Source organism: Epargyreus clarus, unplaced genomic scaffold, assembly GCF_041222505.1.
Source record: "Epargyreus clarus isolate Ecla_fem2 unplaced genomic scaffold, WU_Ecla_fem_2.2 ptg000029l, whole genome shotgun sequence".
Taxonomy (NCBI): Eukaryota; Metazoa; Arthropoda; class Insecta; order Lepidoptera; family Hesperiidae; genus Epargyreus; species Epargyreus clarus.
In genome coordinates this window covers 656,605-676,031 of record NW_027332235.1, presented here as the reverse complement: position 1 = coordinate 676,031, position 19,427 = coordinate 656,605, and the positions used below count along the sequence as shown (strand labels likewise).

General features: G+C 39.1%; 1 protein-coding gene across 1 annotated transcript in view; it reads left to right on the top strand.

Moving 5' to 3' along the window:
- The window catches only part of crm (cramped chromatin regulator), a 40,515-nt gene that overhangs the window by 16,274 nt on the left and 4,814 nt on the right, over positions 1-19,427 (top strand). Inside the window, exons 3-18 of the mRNA XM_073089588.1 lie at positions 6,342-6,504; positions 6,923-7,210; positions 7,571-7,774; positions 9,332-9,528; positions 10,370-10,565; positions 11,461-11,679; positions 11,917-12,281; positions 12,928-13,131; positions 13,520-13,808; positions 14,112-14,229; positions 14,957-15,079; positions 15,653-15,737; positions 16,802-16,876; positions 17,515-17,647; positions 18,277-18,361; positions 18,601-18,719. Coding sequence (XP_072945689.1) covers positions 6,342-6,504; positions 6,923-7,210; positions 7,571-7,774; positions 9,332-9,528; positions 10,370-10,565; positions 11,461-11,679; positions 11,917-12,281; positions 12,928-13,131; positions 13,520-13,808; positions 14,112-14,229; positions 14,957-15,079; positions 15,653-15,737; positions 16,802-16,876; positions 17,515-17,647; positions 18,277-18,361; positions 18,601-18,719 — 2,863 coding nt within the window. The remainder of the gene's footprint in view (positions 1-6,341; positions 6,505-6,922; positions 7,211-7,570; positions 7,775-9,331; positions 9,529-10,369; positions 10,566-11,460; positions 11,680-11,916; positions 12,282-12,927; positions 13,132-13,519; positions 13,809-14,111; positions 14,230-14,956; positions 15,080-15,652; positions 15,738-16,801; positions 16,877-17,514; positions 17,648-18,276; positions 18,362-18,600; positions 18,720-19,427) is intronic.

The following is a 19,427-nucleotide window of genomic DNA, read 5'->3' as shown; positions in this document are numbered from 1 at the left end:
TTTTATATAATACAGGAGTAGCAGACGAGCATACAGTCCACCTGATGGTAAGTGGGTACTGCCGCCCATGGACATCTGTAATCAACCCCAGATAGGATTAGATATTCCCACCTAAGGTCGGCCACAGATGCGCCGCTACCCCTGAGGACTAAGCTGGAACGCCTCGGAAAAGTCTGTCTCCCTTACCACACCCTTCAAACCGGAACACAGCAGCGCCTAACACTGCTGTTATTTGGTAGAAATAGGTGTGCGATTTGTGCGAGTTACGATAAGAACAGGTCATAAAATTTTCATGAATTAATAATGTCTTACAAATTATATTTAAGTTTAATACGAGTTACGGAAATCCCGTCCGTAGTATTTAACTAGTCAGTTCCTTTTTTGTAATTTTATATAGCCTCAATGGATCTTAACACAGAAAAAAGCCTTTCATTCTCATATTTTGTATGTGTAAATTTCATTACGATTTTGTAAAGAAATTTGTTATTTAAAAACTTTATTTAAATTCCGGATATATAAAAAATCATACCTGTAATTACGCGGAGTGGAAAAATCTCTGCATTGAAATAGTTTAAAAACAAAATGTAAATTAGACATGTCCTAAATATTTATGTATAGATGGCGACTGTAATAACGTCATTTCTTTAGGCCAATGTTACTGTGACCATGATATTGACGTATGCATCTTAATTTGTTACAATACATTTTATTCACATACATTATTTAATATGAATAATTAGATTTTTTTGATGTGGCAGAAGAAAATAAGTAAATATAAATAAATCAAGTAATAAATTACCAAAATACTCTTTGTGACGCCTTCCTTCTTATACTAATTTTACTTTCGTATATTTCAATATAATCGCTTTATTTAAAGGTCTTTAAACTTGGCTTAATATTGTATAATGTTCCTTGAACCACTAATTTCTAAGATGTGTGTTATTGAGTTTCTTTCGCCGCTTAAAAAAATAAAAGATAAATTAAAAATATGTGTGTTATGGAGTTTCTTTCGCCGCTTCTTCTCCATAACTACATTCCTTGTGAAGTTATATTGACATTCGAAAAGTGCTCTGTAAAGAACTTATTTTGAATGAAAAAAATATTTGATGTAATTAGGTTTCTTGGAATTCATAATTAGAAAAACATACAACATTGTTAGTCCACCGTCTTATACAATGTAACGTTATATAATTGACAAAGAGATTAATTCAATGATCGAATTATTCTGTAATGACATGTATTAGCCACTATTATACTTTTTATAATGATTAAGCAGCAGGTGTAGTACTTACACGTGTCCGCTATGTTTGCCTCCAGTTATTATTTATTCTGTTTTTTTTTCATTTGAGATAATTCGCAGGCCCTTAAGCGTCTAGAGAAAATGTTATACCGACAAAAACATATTATTTGTAAAAATACAGGTCTCTCAAAGAATATCTTCTACCACAAAACTCGCTTATAGGTCTAATGTAAAATCTAGTCAGTTAATTTATTCGATGCCTACCTATGGGACAAACAATTTTATTGTAAATAGTTAATTAAAAAAATATATAGCGACTTAATTCTAATATGTGACATATTTATTTCTTAAATAAATATAATTACTTGATAATCGCATGCTTATAGAAATAATATTAGATATATTTTAAATAGTCCTAGTTTAAAATAGTGAACGAACTTATATATTATAGCATATACGTGTTTATTCTGCTAATATCAAGTACGTTGATTTTGTTGCATTTAAATTATACTGTCCCTCAGATATGATTATGGACATTTCCATTGTGGTTCTGATGGAAATCTAAATCATAATTACATATTTTACTACTTAGTAGTTAGTATCTGTCTATATGCTTCATATCTATGTTGTCTCTGTGTTTGTCCTTTTCACTGTAAAGCTGTCTCAATAAGGGGTTAGAAGTGTACAATTTTTTATTGATATACCCAAGTGTAAAACTTTCTATGGGTTTATGCTACTGAAAATCTATTGCCATATTTTTTCTTAGTTAGACTCTGTCATCAATGTTAGGTTGTTTTATAAGTTTTATATACCAACATCAGTTGTAGATATTGTATTTCCAATTTATAAAAAAAACGTAAATTCAAATAATTAGCACAAGTTTAACCTTAAAAATATTTACGATAAATGTGAAAGATGGGTAGGTATGAGCTGTATGTAATTCAAAATTTGCCGTCCAAAGTGTATTCCCGTTTATTGTTACCCTACAATATTAAATTCTGCACGTCTCAAAAATCGACGATTGAACTAATCAAAATTCATCATACAGTTGTTTAGTAACAGTAAAAAAAACGTTTAGACTGCATTTTTATTTCCCATTATTCGTACTTGCGTGTTAGTATGTCATAAGTATACTACAGTTTTGGTATACATAATATAGTAAGGAGATGGAAAGAAAGATGAATTCGTAAATGGTACTATTTGTGCCCGGATTTTAATTGATGGTCCAGTATCATTATTGGACATCTGTAAACATCGCCAAATAGGGTATATGTTCTACATGAGATCAGTCACAGATGGGATGCTACTCTTCATGACCAAGCTAAATAGAACTCGTCGTGGACATGTAACACTACACTTGACACACCCTTCACACCACAAAACAGTAGGTATAGCTTTTAACAGTACTATGGACTTGGACAGTGCTCCAAAGCAGAAATAGGTGTAGTTCTTTGTAGAGAACTGTCAGACTTGTAAGTTTTCGATATTCAACTGTCGAAGGGGTTACAGTTGTTTCTAAAACGCTTTTAAATTAAACATTTAACATTGAAATTTCGAGATAATCAAGTTGGTTCACGTCGGGAAAATATATTTATTATTTATTTTTATTCACATGATTCATATTTATTTCTCATATTTTATTCTTTTGTATCTATAATCAGAATTCCCGCCATAAATTTTATAATGAGATAGTTATTGTATAAAATTCATATAATAGCTACTTTTGCTGCCGTATTTCATAAAGGAATGGTTGGAAATTGGAATGCCTGGTTTTATTTATATGAATTTACTGTTTCAGTTAATAATATTTAATTTTTATTATAAAAATTTAAATTAACTTATAATTATTATGTAGTATATAATAATATTTTTTATAGTTTCAATATGTTAAGTTACACTTGTTTAAAAAGTATATTTGTGTGTCGATTTTATTTTAGACAACAAAATCACTTATTCAAAACTCTGATATCAGGATATCAATAAATATCGGTCCACGAAAATAGTTCCTACAAAATATTCCGCTATTCCTATTCCTATGTAACCGACTACTAATAAATATCACGAACCATTATCACACTTCCGTATGGGTCATATTAATGTCAATTCTAACCTGATATTTACGAATCTTGAATTTTAACTAAGCCTTTGTTTTGTTTTGTACATAATACTTTAAAAGTTTTTGTCGATTCAAACTTGACATTCCTTATAATTAAAAATATATTTTAGTTCTTATACGAAAATACCCAAAAACATTTGTTTTTGCTCAAAATCCAAAGTTTAGTTTTTATACACATTTGTTATTTGCTACAATCTTAAAGCCAGTAATGTATTTAGAGTTAATAAATAGACTTAATAAATAATATATTTGTGTATATTGTATAAACACGTGAATATTTTTACAGTATAGCAAAAATAGGTAATCAAGCATGCAGTCCACCTGTCTATATCTAATCAACCGCAAATATGAATGCAGTTCCTTCAGCTGTCAGTCACTGATGCGTTGCTACCAGCTAGGACTAGTTAGACCATCTCTTATTCTTCTTTCTTTACCTCTCCTTTAAACCAGAACACAGCAACACTTCACACTGCTGTTATGAGGCAGAAATACATGGTTTTGTGCTAACAAAGTTATTGTCTTACAAGTTGTATTTGTAGTTTCTCTCCTTATTAGATCACATACCTACTTAAAATTCTCATTTAGTAGGTACTTACTTGAGTATATTTTAAGCCTCAAGTTTAAAGTTGTTTATAGCATTGTGCGTTGCGTTGCTTTTTTAATTTATCATGTAGGGCACTGAGGACGTCCCTAACAAGTGTAAAACAATTATAAAGCGGTAAAGTAAGGTCAAAAGTGTGATCAATACTCGAATGCCACCCCGAGTGCGCGTCTCTTCTAGTTTTTAAGGTTCCGTACCCAAAATGGAAAACGGAACCCTATTACCAAGCCCTCGCTGTTTCTCGCCATTCGAGAGGGCGCCACAATAATTATGAATCACGTTATCGAAGTTTTACCAACATCAGAATTTATATATTGTTATATACTTATTGCATATATTATATCTCTAAAGTCGGACTATCGGAAAACGATAGCTTCACAAACACGATGTGTAAGTTGGGGTGTCGTCAAAACTGACTCCACTCCACTCCTCCTTCAAATGACTTCATCTACACCTACAAAATTACGTTGTCAATTTGCTTTATCTTCGGGACCTTGTAATCCTTCCTTATGAAATATAATGAATGAAAGTAATTAAATGTATTTCTGGTTTTGATATAAACATCAAAACATGAATAATACATTATATAGCGTCCAGTTTGGCGTCAATAATGATTTATTTAAATTCGTGATAACGGTAACGTTTGTAGAATTTATAGAAAAATCCGTTTGTAGACACGGACTATAAAATAAAATCTAAAATTTATTATAATTAGAAACATATCATTTACGAACAGAACTCTTTATAAATATTATTATCAACGAATAATAATACGATTAATGTAAGATATATAAATAGTATTTATTACAGGATACATCTAAAGTGGTGTAGAGTAGAAGGTGCACCTTTCTTATTTCTAGGAATTTTTCTAGAAAAAAGTAGTTCTACGTTCGTTAGATGGCTGTGGATGTCGGTTGATTTTCATATGATACGACCATCTTAGTTTTAAGGAGTAGTAAACATTTTAAAATCTGAATACAGATTTTAAAATGTTTACTACTCCTTCTTCAGGTAAAACCTCACTGATCTATATGAAGCTGGTTACAGATATCCTTGGGTGGCAATGACCACTTACCATCAGGTTCCATCCACATCAACTTGACCCGTGGCGGTCCTCCACGGTTCGGTTTGCACGGTCATTTTGGCCGCGTACGTGCAAAATGTGGAATGAACTTCCTCCTGAGGTATTCCCTCAGGACTATGACATGGGGCTCTTGAAGAGGCGTGTAAAAAGAACTCTCTTTCAAAGCTGGCGATGCATTAGCGACTCCTCTGGTGTTGCAAATGTCCATAGGCGACGGTGACTGCTTTCCATCAGGTAGCCCGTCTGCCTTATCGTTAGGTTAAATAAAAAAAGAAACCATCACATAAGTCGCATGTTCGTTTACTACTTCAATGTTATAACAAAGGTCCGGATTTATGATACACTACAACAAATTCTACCTGCAATATAATTAATTAGGTAAACAAAAGGTTTTTGCTATTTCATGGGTGGTCAAACACGTTGAACGATATTTTGAATGAACCAAAAAAATATTAAATTGCTAAATGTAGAGCGTGTATTGTCAACAAAACCACATTTTTATTTCTCACAACTTGGTCGCATCTCTTTGCGGTTACTCATTCGAAAACTATTCCTCTGAGGTTCACAAACTACTTATAGATAGTACGTATCTAAGGTTAATTTAAATGCCACAAATAACCCTTTGTGTAGAAGTAGAGTAATGGAATGCAATGCGTTCTACCAGATGTATGTAACCGTTAATATAAAACGAACTTATCCGGATAGATTTAAATTTTATTTTAAGTGTATTCATATCGAACTTCTGTTTGACACAAAGAACACATATTTGTTAATTACATGTCGAAGTAGGTACGAGTAATATTAGGCTTGTAAACAGAATAAATAAAGAAAACCTGGTTTAATCATTTTTATGGGTGGGCGAAGAAACAAAGAAAATAAACTAAAATCTTCTAAATGTTTCGTTTCTCAAAACACGTTACAAATGTGTGTGTTTTTTTTTCTATTGAAGATAGTTAGGTATAGGTAATGTTTTCAGTATAAAAACAATTTAATTACTGAATACCTTCCAGATCTCTTAAAGTCAAATTAATATACATCCTAACTAAATTTATAAATGCAAGTGTAAGTTTGTTTGTTAACTACCCTTACATAACCGATTGTCTTGAAATTTGGTACACACGTTCGCAGGGGTTCAGACGTAGGGGACCCTTTTACCCCCAGAAAAGATACAGTTCCCGAGAGATATACAAAATCCTCTGACCGCAAGCGAGGTCTCGAGTAAAAGCTAATAATTTATAATTTTGTTGCCTCATGTTAAATTTAGAGATGTATGAAAGTTACAAGAAGTTGAATTTTGCAGGTGGTAGTGAAAGAGCTAGCGATGTCGCCCGGCGCGCCGCCCGCTGCCGGCGCGGAGGAGAACCGGCCGGAGCTGCTGGGCTCGCTCACCACGCTGCAGCAGCAACGCACCAGCGCCAGGGTCATTAAGAAGCTCAGGCTGGAACCGCCTGTCGACAAACGAGGTATGAGATCCAGTAAATGAAAATTCGAGTAAAATATTATATTTTTAGGACGAGCTTTTTCCTGTAATTTGTCATTGATTTCTTTCCAGAATATGATCATTATAAGCTACACTATACGGATGCGAATAATACAATGTTTTTTTTGTCCAAAATCAAGTGGTGTGATCCCCGGTTAGGGAAATAGATTGAAAAAAAATATAATAATGCTGTTTTACTTTTTATCAAACATGGCATCGAAACTGCTTTTTTGCTATTTCTTATAATTTTGAATTTAGTCTTGAAGGCCCATTTAAAAATTTCTACCTGGATAGCGGTTTCGCTCTTAAGTACTATGATTTTATCATAATAATCGTACATCATGATGTTGATTAATAATGGTCTATATGCATCATATATTTGTCATATCATTCATTTCTAGATGTGGCAGAATGCGAAACACCAATCAAAATCGACGACAAGGATCTAAAGTTCCCAACGGTGAAGCAACGTATGCCCAAAGCGCTCTGGTCCGCCGACGAGAAGAGCCTCTTCTTCGAGGCGCTAAACGAGTACGGGAAGGACTTCGACGCCATCACCGCCCACATCTGCGCCAAGATGAAGAAGAAAGGCATGGTGCCCGAAGGCAACCTGAAGACCAAGACCCAAGTCAGCCACTTCTATTACCGCACCTGGCACAAGTTGTCGAAACATGTGCATTTTGATGAAAGTAAGTTGTGTAATTATATTATTCGTTTTTTTTTTTTTGTGAAAAGGCAATTGTCGCATAGAAGTTCCGAATCTGTAATCAACTGCTAGAATTGAAGCGTTATCCAGAAGGTCTGAGTTGGATCTTCTCCAGTTCTGAAGGTGGTTGGACCCACTGCGGTTCGACTGCGACGGTACAACCGGCACACCTATGCGTGCCTCATAACAAAAGCATTAAGCGCTGATGTGTTCTGGTTTGAAAGGTGTGATGTGATAAGGGAGACATATTTTTCCGAGGTATCCCAACTCACTCCTCAGGGGCAGCGGCGCGTCTATGGTCTAATACCTAAGTGTAAATTTATAATGTCATCGTAATTTTCAGACGTAAAGAAAGTAGCCCAGGAGCTGTACGCGCTGATCAACTACGGCGAGCTGCGTCGCAAGCTGGTGTCTGTGAACGAGAAGACGTGCGCGCGGCTGGACGAGATGGTGCGCTGCGGCAGCATGGCGGTGCGCGCGCGCGGCCGCACCCTGCGCGTGCGCACGCCCATGTGCCGCGCGCTGCGCCGCCTCAACCAGATCACCGGTCAGTGGTGCGGGTAGCTTGCGGTTACAGGGTGTTGTGGTGAGGAAAGTAGCGCAGGAGTTAAACCTCAGACACCTTAGTATCGGTGCGCAATGTCCAAAAAAATCCAAACAAAATTTTGAAAATATCTGCATATTCAAGCTGAATTTGTTAAGAACGCGTAGATGGTCAAATTCGAAACTATCAGAAAAGTAAAAAATGCTTAAAGGAATTACGGTAACAATTCTTATAAAAATGAAATTTGCATAGTTAATTATATTTTATCCAAAACCGTCTTTTTTTATTAATCCATATCATTTTAAAGGAAACTTTATTAGGTAGGTCTTTCTTATGGGATTATTTGCGAGTTCTGTACTTACACGTGAGAAACATATAATATACAGACAGCTGAACTCTAATGAATGCATTTATAAAAATATCCATGCACGTTATCTATAATCTAAGTCGCATCAATTATTCTGATGATTTAATGGTTATACATTGAGGATTAATCTTCATATCATAAGTTTAATCTGGATGCATTGTAAAGTTCTATAACGTATAATGTTTTTCGTTATTGACTTCAATCAAGGATTAACTGTGTATCCGCTATTTAAATTATGATGAACATGCGATACTTTTTAATCGTTAATATTTTTTGCTATAATTATATTAATGATAATACATATCTTAATGTCGCGCGTGTACTCGTGTATGCTTATTGAGATGCATAATGTTTTGATTGAGGGTATTCTACTGCGGAGGATCTAACGCTACATCTATCCCTAGTGTAAAGCGGTCCTTGCGTTTTGATGGAATGGTGTGGATGCCGGTCAATTTACAAATGAGATCACATGATCGCTTCGTATTCTAAATAATGAAGTTCTCATAGATATCAAATCAGTAGTTTTATTTTAAAAACGAACATACAAAGGTTCGTCATACGGAATGGTCGAATACAGAACATTTTTTTTTGAAGTTGATAAGAATAATGTTAGGGAAATTGGCAAATAAAAACTGTATTTTTTTTAACCAAGAATACAATACACATAATTTAAGCAGGAATATAAATTTTGGTACGATTTTATGTATTACATAAATTTTATTATCTTTGATAATTTCAACATTTGGCGATAAATCTCTGACTACTCTATATGGTCCTTAGTATATACTATCCAATTTTCCTCTTACTTCATTCTTAACTAAAATCAAATCATTAGGTTTTTACACCTCAGGTTTCATATTTAAATCATATTTCATTTTCTTTTCAGTTTATTGTTTATTAGTTGGTCTTTGGCCTCTTTTTGTGATAATTGGATGTAGTTATGCAAAATAGATCTAACCAAAAAACTAGCTTTTAAGAAAATAGGTCTTTTAGTAAAAGTTTAATTGCTTCATTTATGATCGGTATCACTGATATCTGTATATTTCAAAAGAAAAAAGAAAGAAGCTTGAATATTTTTTGCATATATGAAAGTCGATGTGGAGATGCCATTTGTGATACTACCTAAAAAACTGTTATTGTGGGTTGGATCAATTTAGCATAACGTCCAATCGTAAACAGCATTGTAATTCAAGGTGAGCGCGGTTGCGGCGCGCGCGTGTGCGGGCGCGCGGCGGTGGTGCTGCGCGCGCGCGACGCGGCCGCCTGGGCGCGCGTGCAGGCCGCCGCGCACAACCCGCGCGCCGCGCTCGCCATCCCGCCGCGCACCACGCTGTGCGCGCTGATACGCGCGCTCGCGAGACGCTGGGAACGCGGACAGCGGCCCGGACGCGTATCCTTTGTACGACACACTGACATAAATGTATTAAAGCGAAAACATGCTATTGATACGCCACACTACACGATTAAACGCGACGAATGAAGAATCAAATCAAATTTAAGTAGGTGTATGGGTCAAATTTACGTTTCTCTCATTAAATTTAGATATATATATGTATTTTTGTCTAATAACAGTAGTGTTAAGCATGGCTGTGTTCCGATTTTAAAGAGTGTAGTAAGAGAGACAGTTATTAGAGATATACAGGGTGAAATTGTCAAATAGGGCTTCAGGGCCAAATCCAAAACTATACGGATTAGCGAAAAATGCTGAAAGGAGTTACGAGGCCGATTTTGATAAAAACTAAAACTGCATCATTCGTTTTTTTTAAATATCTTTTTCCTTAGCCTAGTCTACCTGATGTGTATACAGGTATACACATCAGGTAGACTGGACACTTGTCTGCTTCTCCCTAATTATAATAAATAATTCTTAGTGAAATACCTTTGCCGACACCGCTGTATTACATACACAATTTATAAGCCAATTTAAATTTCATGTAATTTGTTCTATTAAAGTGGTCAATAAAATATTTTAATCAAAACGTGTACTGAATAAACAAAAATGAATAAAATTTACTTGCTTTAGTTTGAAATCGGCATATCGTGACTTGAATTGGAAACGAAATAAAATTTATTTTATTTACATCAATCGTTAATGTTAATATTTACATATTATATAGAAATAAATTAAATAAATTTTGTAAAATAGTTAACATGTAGCAAATAAAAATATAAATTAATCGAACCAAACTTCAAAGTTATAGCCAAGTTTATGACTTAACTCAGACATTTAGACAAATTACAATAAAAGCTTATCCATGGAAAACGAGCTGGAGACGAAACCATCAGACGAACAAAAAGACTTAGAGCACACGGAGCAAACCCACCAAAACGGCAACGTCGACGAATATGAGAACCATTTGGGCTTGGAGCCCGACCGAACTCTCTTGCAAGGTAAGACTTTACACAGAATCATATTATTTAAGACTAGTTATGACTGAAAATTCGTAACTTCATTGGAATGACAGTGGCGCTATCTGGCGAAAATTGCTCGTACCAACTCTGAAACCTTAATGGGCTCATGGACAACAACTTTGCTAAAGATCACATGATCAAATGCATAGTTTACGATTAAATCCTTACTAATATCGATAAAAATAATCGACTTTTTGGTCCAAATGATCGATTCTCCGATTAATCAATCTTAGATCGCCATCCCTAGTTCCCGTAGGATTTTCGGGATAAAAACTATACTATGTCCTTTCTCGGGTTTTAGACTATCTTTGTACAAAATTTCATTAAAATCGGTTCAGTGGTTTAGGCGTGAAGAAGAGACAACCAGACAGACAGACAGACAGAGTTACTTTCGGATTTATAATATTAGGATAATAGGATAGTAAGGATATGAAAGAACCTCGCAGGGCCATTTTATTGACATTAAAAACAATCGATAATAATATTATAAATATTTGATCATGATTATTGGAAATGTTTCCTAGGGGTCATTTAAATACTAGGAGTATTTTCTTTTACTTATTTTTGAGGACAAGGAGGCGGGAGTTCTAGTTGGCTTCTTATGACACGCGATCTCTTGACGAGCTGTGGAAAGACGCTAAATTCGCTTATCTAAATATATATAACTCAAATGTGACTGACTGACATAGTGATCTATCAACGCACAGCCCAAACCACTGGACGGATCGGGCTCAAATTTGGCATGCAGGCAGATGTTATGACGTAGGCATCCGCTAAGAAAGGATTTTGATCAATTCTTCCCCCAAGGGGATAAAATAGGGGATGAAAATATTACTTCATAACGCGAGCGAAGCCGCGGGCAACCTAACCTAACCTACCCTACTAATAGAAAATTGTCAATAAAAATGTTATTGTGGTGGTCTCATTACAAAACCACCGTGCTATATTTTTTCTATTTATTTAGATTATCATCCAAAGAAATTGGCCCTTCACGTGGGGCCGCGTCCAGGCGCGGAAGTCCACCTGCCAGTGCTAAGTCCGAGCGAGCAGCTCTCCAGTCAGAAGATCTGCTTCTCCTCGTATCTCGAGAGGATGGGCTCTAAGCGGGAAGATAATGATGGGAGTGGTGGTAAGTCCAAGAATGATTAACAGAAGAAAAAATAGATTGAGGTGGAACATGTAAGAGATGGAGTGTGAAACGTATCGTCCTATTGAATTCTAAATAACTTACCTGCCTAAGTTAACAATTATTGCCATATTAATGAAGATAAATTTAATTTTCAGGCTTTAAAATCACATTCAAATTAAATCATCAAACTTTCAATTGAATATTTTTGATGAAGTTAACTAATACTTTTGATTACAGTAAAAATCCGAACACCAAAGCGTCAAAGAAAAGACAGCGTAAACGACAAGGACAAGGACTTGGAACCCAAGAAGATCAAAACAGAAGATTCCGAGCCCAAGCTGATGAACATTGACGAAACAGCGATCGATGGCATAGAGCTCATGGCTCACTTCAAGAGTAACATAGAAGATGCAGAAGCAGAGGAAACCGCAGAGGAAGAAGTAGAACGAGAACCTGAGAGGGACAAGGATATGTCGGAGAAAGAGAAGGATAGCTTCTCGGAGTTGGAGGATGATGAGAAATACAATAAAAGTGATACTGATAATGAGAGTGACAGTAAAGGTGACAAGACTGCCAAGCAACCGAAGTTTAAGAATTTAAAGGTAATATAAAGTAAGGTTATACACACACACTTTGTTGTCTCTGTGTTGTTAGAGATCTTACATACATATAAAAAGTAAGAAAATAGTCACAAAACTTTCTAATGAGAAGAGTCCAAGATAAGATATTATAAAATAACAATGTTTTTCGAGTTACATTATACACAACCTTGCTTACGAATGTTATAGATATCATAATGAAACGTTTTTTCAATCGAGACAGGTAGCGTGCTCTGTACTAAATACCATTACTTTGTCAGCGATTCCGTGTAACTAATTTCATGGTCGCCGTGGTGTTACAAGGTGAAATAGTTATTTCATTACTTTGTCAACGGTTTCGTATCTATATTAGCAGACGAGCATGCAGTCTGGTGATCTGGTGATGGTAAGTGGCTACTGCCGCCCATGGACATTTGTAATCAAACCCAGATAGGTTTAGATATTCCTACCTGATGTCGGCCACTGATGCGCCGCTACCCGAGAGGTCTAAGCTGGAACGCCTCGGAAAAGTATATCTCACTTACCACACCTTCAAACCGGAACAAAGATGTAATGAGGCAGAAATAGGTGTGGCGGTGATGCTGCCGGAGTCGAACCACAAAGGTTTCTACCACCTTCAAAAAATGTAACTTATTTTTTATGTTACAAGGTGAAGTTCCGCATAAGACCAAAGAAACGCGGCGGCAGCATCTACACGCTGGTGCTGGGCAAGGAGGAGGACAAACCCGAGGAGAAGGAGCCCGAGGTGGAGGCCAAGCCTGACATTGACGTCCACACCGCCGTCAGGCAGATCAGGAAGGGCTGGAGTGAGGTGGACGCTGGGGACCTCACTATTGGTGATTTGTATCTCATGGTGAGTATACACGGGCCGTCACCAAAGCGTAATATATAATATGGTGACAGATAGTTTAGGAAGGATTGGAGAAAGGTGGAGACCTCGCTTAAGACTTCTCAGAGGTAAACATACGTTTTGTTATATTATCATTAACGTACATACGTAGGGTACGTATGGCAATTTTTTTTCATAAAAATTTATACGTGCGGTATTTCTCGAATGGATAACAATTTGATTCGAGTTTTTTGTGGGTACTGAGTGATTTTTGGAAACACGGTAATCTATTTTGACGAAACATTTACACTAAATTAAAATGTTTTACAATGTAGATCATAGTACTTTTTACTCCTGAAATATCTAATATAAAGAAACCGCGCATACCTAACCCAATAAATTCCTATTTTAGTTCGGCGCTCGCTCCAAACTAGAACTGGATTACTGGTGGGCGGAACCCACGCCACCTCTACCACGCCCCGTACAAAAGGCGCCCAAACCTACAGAACCCGAGAAAGTGGCAGACAGTGACAAAGCTATCGACAAGAGGGAGAAAGTAGATAAGACGCCGGATAAGGGCGTTGACAGCTCGGTGGAGGACGAGAAGGAGAAACGCGAGAGTGATACAGATATGATATTCTCGCCGAAGAACACGTTCAGTCAGGACAGCAATGATGGCATGTCGGGGGATGAGAGGAAAAGTAGGTTCGCTTATATAAGTTGCCTTAATAACAAATGTAGATTGGGACTAGCCATGAATAAAAGATATCAACAATTCTAAATCCAAACATTTAGTTTTGAATTTAAATGTTCAAATCATGAGGTCAAATTAGGATGCTTAAGAAAATTTATTATAATCAAACATTACTCATCTTTCATTGATTATTTTTCAGTGACCATTGTAACTGATGGAAATCTATAAACAAAAGTGTTGAAAATATAATCCTATATTACGAACGAATATTCGAAAGTAGCAAAGCTTACTTTATAACTAATGTTTTCAGGCGAACAGCTCGCGTCTCCGGACCACAAATCGTCAGGCACTTTAAAGTTGGTGAGCAAACTGATTAATCGACCTGTGGCACAACCACCTCCAAATGGATTCTCCTTACTAAGCGACAGGTAAGAGTTTGTCACGAAACTATAATGAACGGCTTAGACTTTTTTACATTTTTTTAATAAATTATGATTGTTTAAAATGGGTTGTTCAATATTTAGTATAACTATATTTTTATATCTTTGATATTTGCCATTTTATACAAGGTGAATTTTTCAAATAGGCCTTCGGGGCCAACACCGAAATTATAAGGATTAGCGAAAATACTGAAAGGAGTTACGAGGCCGATTTTGATAAAAACTAAAACTGCATCATTACTTTTTTTTAAATATATTTTTCCCTAGCCGGGAATCGAAAAAGTCATCCTCGCAAATTGTCAACTTTAGCAACTCCGCGCATAGCAAGTTGAAAATTTATTATAATTGCCCTAAAAATAACCTTAACTAAGTCAAACATAAAAATATTAGTAGTTTTATAATTGTGTTTTCTCTGTAAGTGGATTGTCAATATTAAGAGAAATAAAGTCTTTAACCAATAATGTTGTTTGTGATCAGTCTTGGTAGGATTCTAAATCTTTCTAGGTTTTATTCAATTGATGTCGACTACAGATTGCGATGAAAAGTTGTCTCGGTTAAGAATGCATATCTTGCAATTCCCTTCTATGTGGAACCCAGCAGTACTCCATTAGGCTGCTATAATGCAGGAATGTGGTGTGGATGTTTCCGAAGTTGAACCGTAAAGGCTTATATCACTTCAAAGAACCTCTTATACAAATGTCACGTTCCTCATCAGGTTGAAGCGGCTGCTGGCACTGGCGGGCAACACGCACGTGACGGGCGCGCAGCCCGGCCGCGCCGCGCCCGCGCCGCCGCGCTGCGCCTGCGGACACGTGTGCCCGCCGCGCCGCGCGCCGCCGCGCCGCGCGCCGCCGCGCCCGCACCAGGTACACACACACCGCGCACGTGACGCCCGCACCAGGTACACACACACCGCGCCCGCGCCGCCGCGCTGCGCCTGCGGACACGTGTGCCCGCCGCGCCGCGCGCCGCCGCGCCGCGCGCCGCCGCGCCCGCACCAGGTACACACACACCGCGCACGTGACGCCCGCACCAGGTACACACACACCGCGCCCGCGCCGCCGCGCTGCGCCTGCGGACACGTGTGCCCGCCGCGCCGCGCGCCGCCGCGCCGCGCGCCGCCGCGCCCGCACCAGGTACACACACACCGCGCACGTGACGCCCGCACCAGGTACACACACACCGCGCCCGCGCCGCCGCGCTGCGCCTGCGGACACGTGTGCCCGCCGCGCCGCGCGCCGCCGCGCCCGCACCAGGTACACACACACCGCGCACGTGACGCCCGCACCAGGTACACACACACCGCGCCCGCGCCGCCGCGCTGCGCCTGCGGACACGTGTGCCCGCCGCGCCGCGCGCCGCCGCGCCCGCACCAGGTACACACACACCGCGCACGTGACGCCCGCACCAGGTACACACACACCGCGCCCGCGCCGCCGCGCTGCGCCTGCGGACACGTGTGCCCGCCGCGCCGCGCGCCGCCGCGCCCGCACCAGGTACACACACACCGCGCACGTGACGCCCGCACCAGGTACACACACACCGCGCACGTGACGCCCGCACCAGGTACACACACACCGCGCACGTGACGCCCGCACCAGGTACACACACACCGCGCACGTGACGCCCGCACCAGGTACACACACACCGCGCACGTGACGCCCGCACCAGGTACACACACACCGCGCACGTGACGCCCGCACCAGGTACACACACACCGCGCACGTGACGCCCGCACCAGGTACACACACACCGCGCACGTGACGCCCGCACCAGGTACACACACACCGCGCACGTGACGCCCGCACCAGGTACACACACACCGCGCACGTGACGCCCGCACCAGGTACACACACACCGCGCACGTGACGCCCGCACCAGGTACACACACACCGCGCACCCCGCGCGCCCCGGCAGGGGGACGCGGCCGCGGGCACTGGCGGGCACCGCGCACGTGACTATCTATGTCGCGCCGCACCAAGTTCAACATGAATACCGTGTACACCACGTCGCTACGAACGTCCGCCCCCTCCGCTGCCCGCCCTCGCCCATGGGTACATAGCGCAGTTAGTGTGCCCTGCTACGAGTATATGTCTGTTCGACCTCATTAGCTGCCTGACTGAGATCCGCGCGCAACAACGCAAAGCGGACTAGAAGTTTAGCACGAACTATACAACACTACATCACAAGTCTCTTAAACACTAGTCACACATATTTATTAAGAACCTTAACATCCAGTCACAGTAAACCAGAACAGGTAGTTTACACACGACAGGGTGGTAGAATGCTCTAACACTTCTAAGTAGATCTTGACGCTGCACTATAGCGCCGAGATGTATTTTAACGTGTTAGTAGAAAATTGCCGCACAGAACTATAGTATTATAGTACGCGTACGCTAGGGCGGTTTTTCATTAAACGTTATTTAACTCATTCTTGTGGGTAATTTGCAAAAATTTTACATACATTATGAGAAATGACAGAATCAAAGGAAAAATTGATACAACTTCAACAATTATTGTATATATTTTACACCCATTGAATATTTATTGTATTCTCCAGCAGCAGAAACAACCGATGCCGGCAGCCACGTTGTTCCGCCACCCTGCGCCTATTGCACCTCGACACGACCCTGAGGTAAGTCCTACATTATTATACATCGTCAAGATAAATTTAATACATCTTAGGTTCAGATTTCCATTTAAAAAAGATGTTAAAAAAAAATAATTTTAAAATGTAGGTTTGAATAGTGATTGATTCTAAGTATCCTAACTAAATGTGCCATAACCAAAAAAAGACGATTTTCCTTTTAGAAAAAATTAATAGCGTGATTCAGAAATACGACAGGCAGGGGATACCGTAGCCCTATTCTAGTCCCGGAACTACAGGGACAACAATATTTCTATCTAACAACGGGGTATATGACTGCTGTGTTATGGTTAAGGACGTAATAAGTAGTTGCTTTTTAAATAATAATAATAAGCTTAGTCCGTAACGATGTAATCTTATATATAAAATTCTCATGTCACAATGTTAGTTACCGTACTCCTCCGAAACGGTTTTACCGATACCCACCAAATTATATATGCATATTCAGTAGGCTTGTTATCTATATTAGGCTACTATCTATTTTTCGTACCCCTAAGTGATAAGGGTTGTTCAACCATAACATTTTTTCATTTATACGGCAACAACGTTTGCCGGGTCAGCTAGTGTATCTATATAACTTTAGTTGGGACGTTTTGGGTATTTTCTCTATGGGTACGTTTGTACAGGCGTTCCAGTCGGGCGCGGAGCTCTCGCTGGAGATGTTGCCGCGGCGGCGGCGCGGGCGGCCGCGCCTGGCCGACCGCCGCGTCGTGGTGCAGCGCCTGCTGCCGCTGCTGCCCAAGCTGCCGCCGCCCAACGGTACCCACTGACACCCACACCACCACCACCCACACCACCACCACCGACACCACCAACACCACCACCCCCGACGCCATCACCACCGACATTACCACCATACTGCCATCACCATTCCACCATCACCGACATTACCACCACACTGCCATCACCGACATTACCACCACTCTGCCATCACCATTCCACCACCACCCACACCACCATCACAGACACCACCAACACAGTGCCATCGCCATTCCACCATCACCAACATTACCACCACACTGCCATCATCATCCCGCTATCATATCACTACTATCTATCTATATCTAGCTATCATATCAATATACCTCTGTCCAACGTATCCGGCCTCGACACCATCACTATACCTTCAATACTACCGCAACCACCACTATTCCGCCACCATACTTCCATTACCAACATTACCTGACCCTCAGTTACATATGTACTTCAAAATAGTCCAATTATATATTCCCACATCACCACACAAGTTACTACACACACAACACAACACAATACCACTCCAAATATTAAAAAAAAACTACTGCACCAATTACATAACTAGAAAATCGGGTTATATTATACATCTGATTTATGTTCCTACCAAAATTTAATCAATATTCCATTTTCAGATATTATCCCAGTCAAAATGGTTTCGAACACGCCACCGGCCCTACCCAGGATCCTCCCAAAACCCCCGCCTACGTCTACTTCGGAGTAAGCATTGTGAAATATAAATTTATTAGCACCCAGTTTCAGACTTAGATTGAAAGACACACAAGTAAAATAGTCAAGAAAAAACAGTAAACAACCATAAATTAATAACTATAACTCAAAAATTATGTATTACTTAATTATATTGAAATAAAAGTAATTTTTTTACATTGTTTTTTACATCCCTTTCAACTTTTTTGTCGGTATGTGAATTTGATTCTACAAAATATTTTATTTCACAGTTTATCATTCTTCTACGTGCTGAGCGAGTCGAACGGGCAGTTCTATTTCCACGACGGCGACCGACGGATCCCCATATCGCCACTCGATAATGCTGAATCTGGGGATAATGCTGAACAAGGTACACTGAGTTACATTACTATATCAATTTTATTTATAGACAACGACTATATCGCAACATGTAAAATATTGTCCCACAAACTTTTGTATGCGTGTGGCGGTTTTCGGAAACATGTATGTTTTATTGTCAATGGTGGTTTGTTGTCAGATTCATGGGTTGTTATCTTCGATCACTAATAAGAACTAGATACACAATTAGCGACAAAAAAATGGCGCGACGAAAAGAGCACCCAAATAGACATTTGGGTGCGCTTTTAGGTTAGTAGTGTTTGAACGTTCGGAGAATAAACATGCCTCAGTGCTCGTTCAAAACTGCAAAAATCACACGTCTAGTACGCTAACAAATGATGGAATATCGTATTTTCGGTAAGTATTATTATTATAAGTAGGTAATTGCTATCACTCAATTATAAATACTGCTATTTCGTTCGTAAATAATTTATTTTTAAGTTTTAAAAATTATCAACAAAAATCAACAGAATGTATAAACCATTTAAATTGTAAAGTCTGTTACTAAACGTACAATTCTTACTATTGCAAGCCCACTTGATTTGTTCGGGTTACATGGTGACTCTGTTCTAACTTGAATGGAGACGCTATTGTTTTATATTTTTTTCTTTAATTTAATTATTTTTTTTCTTTTTTTTGTTATATAAAAATATAATAATAATAATAATCTTTATTGTACCCAAAAACAACAGAATACAAG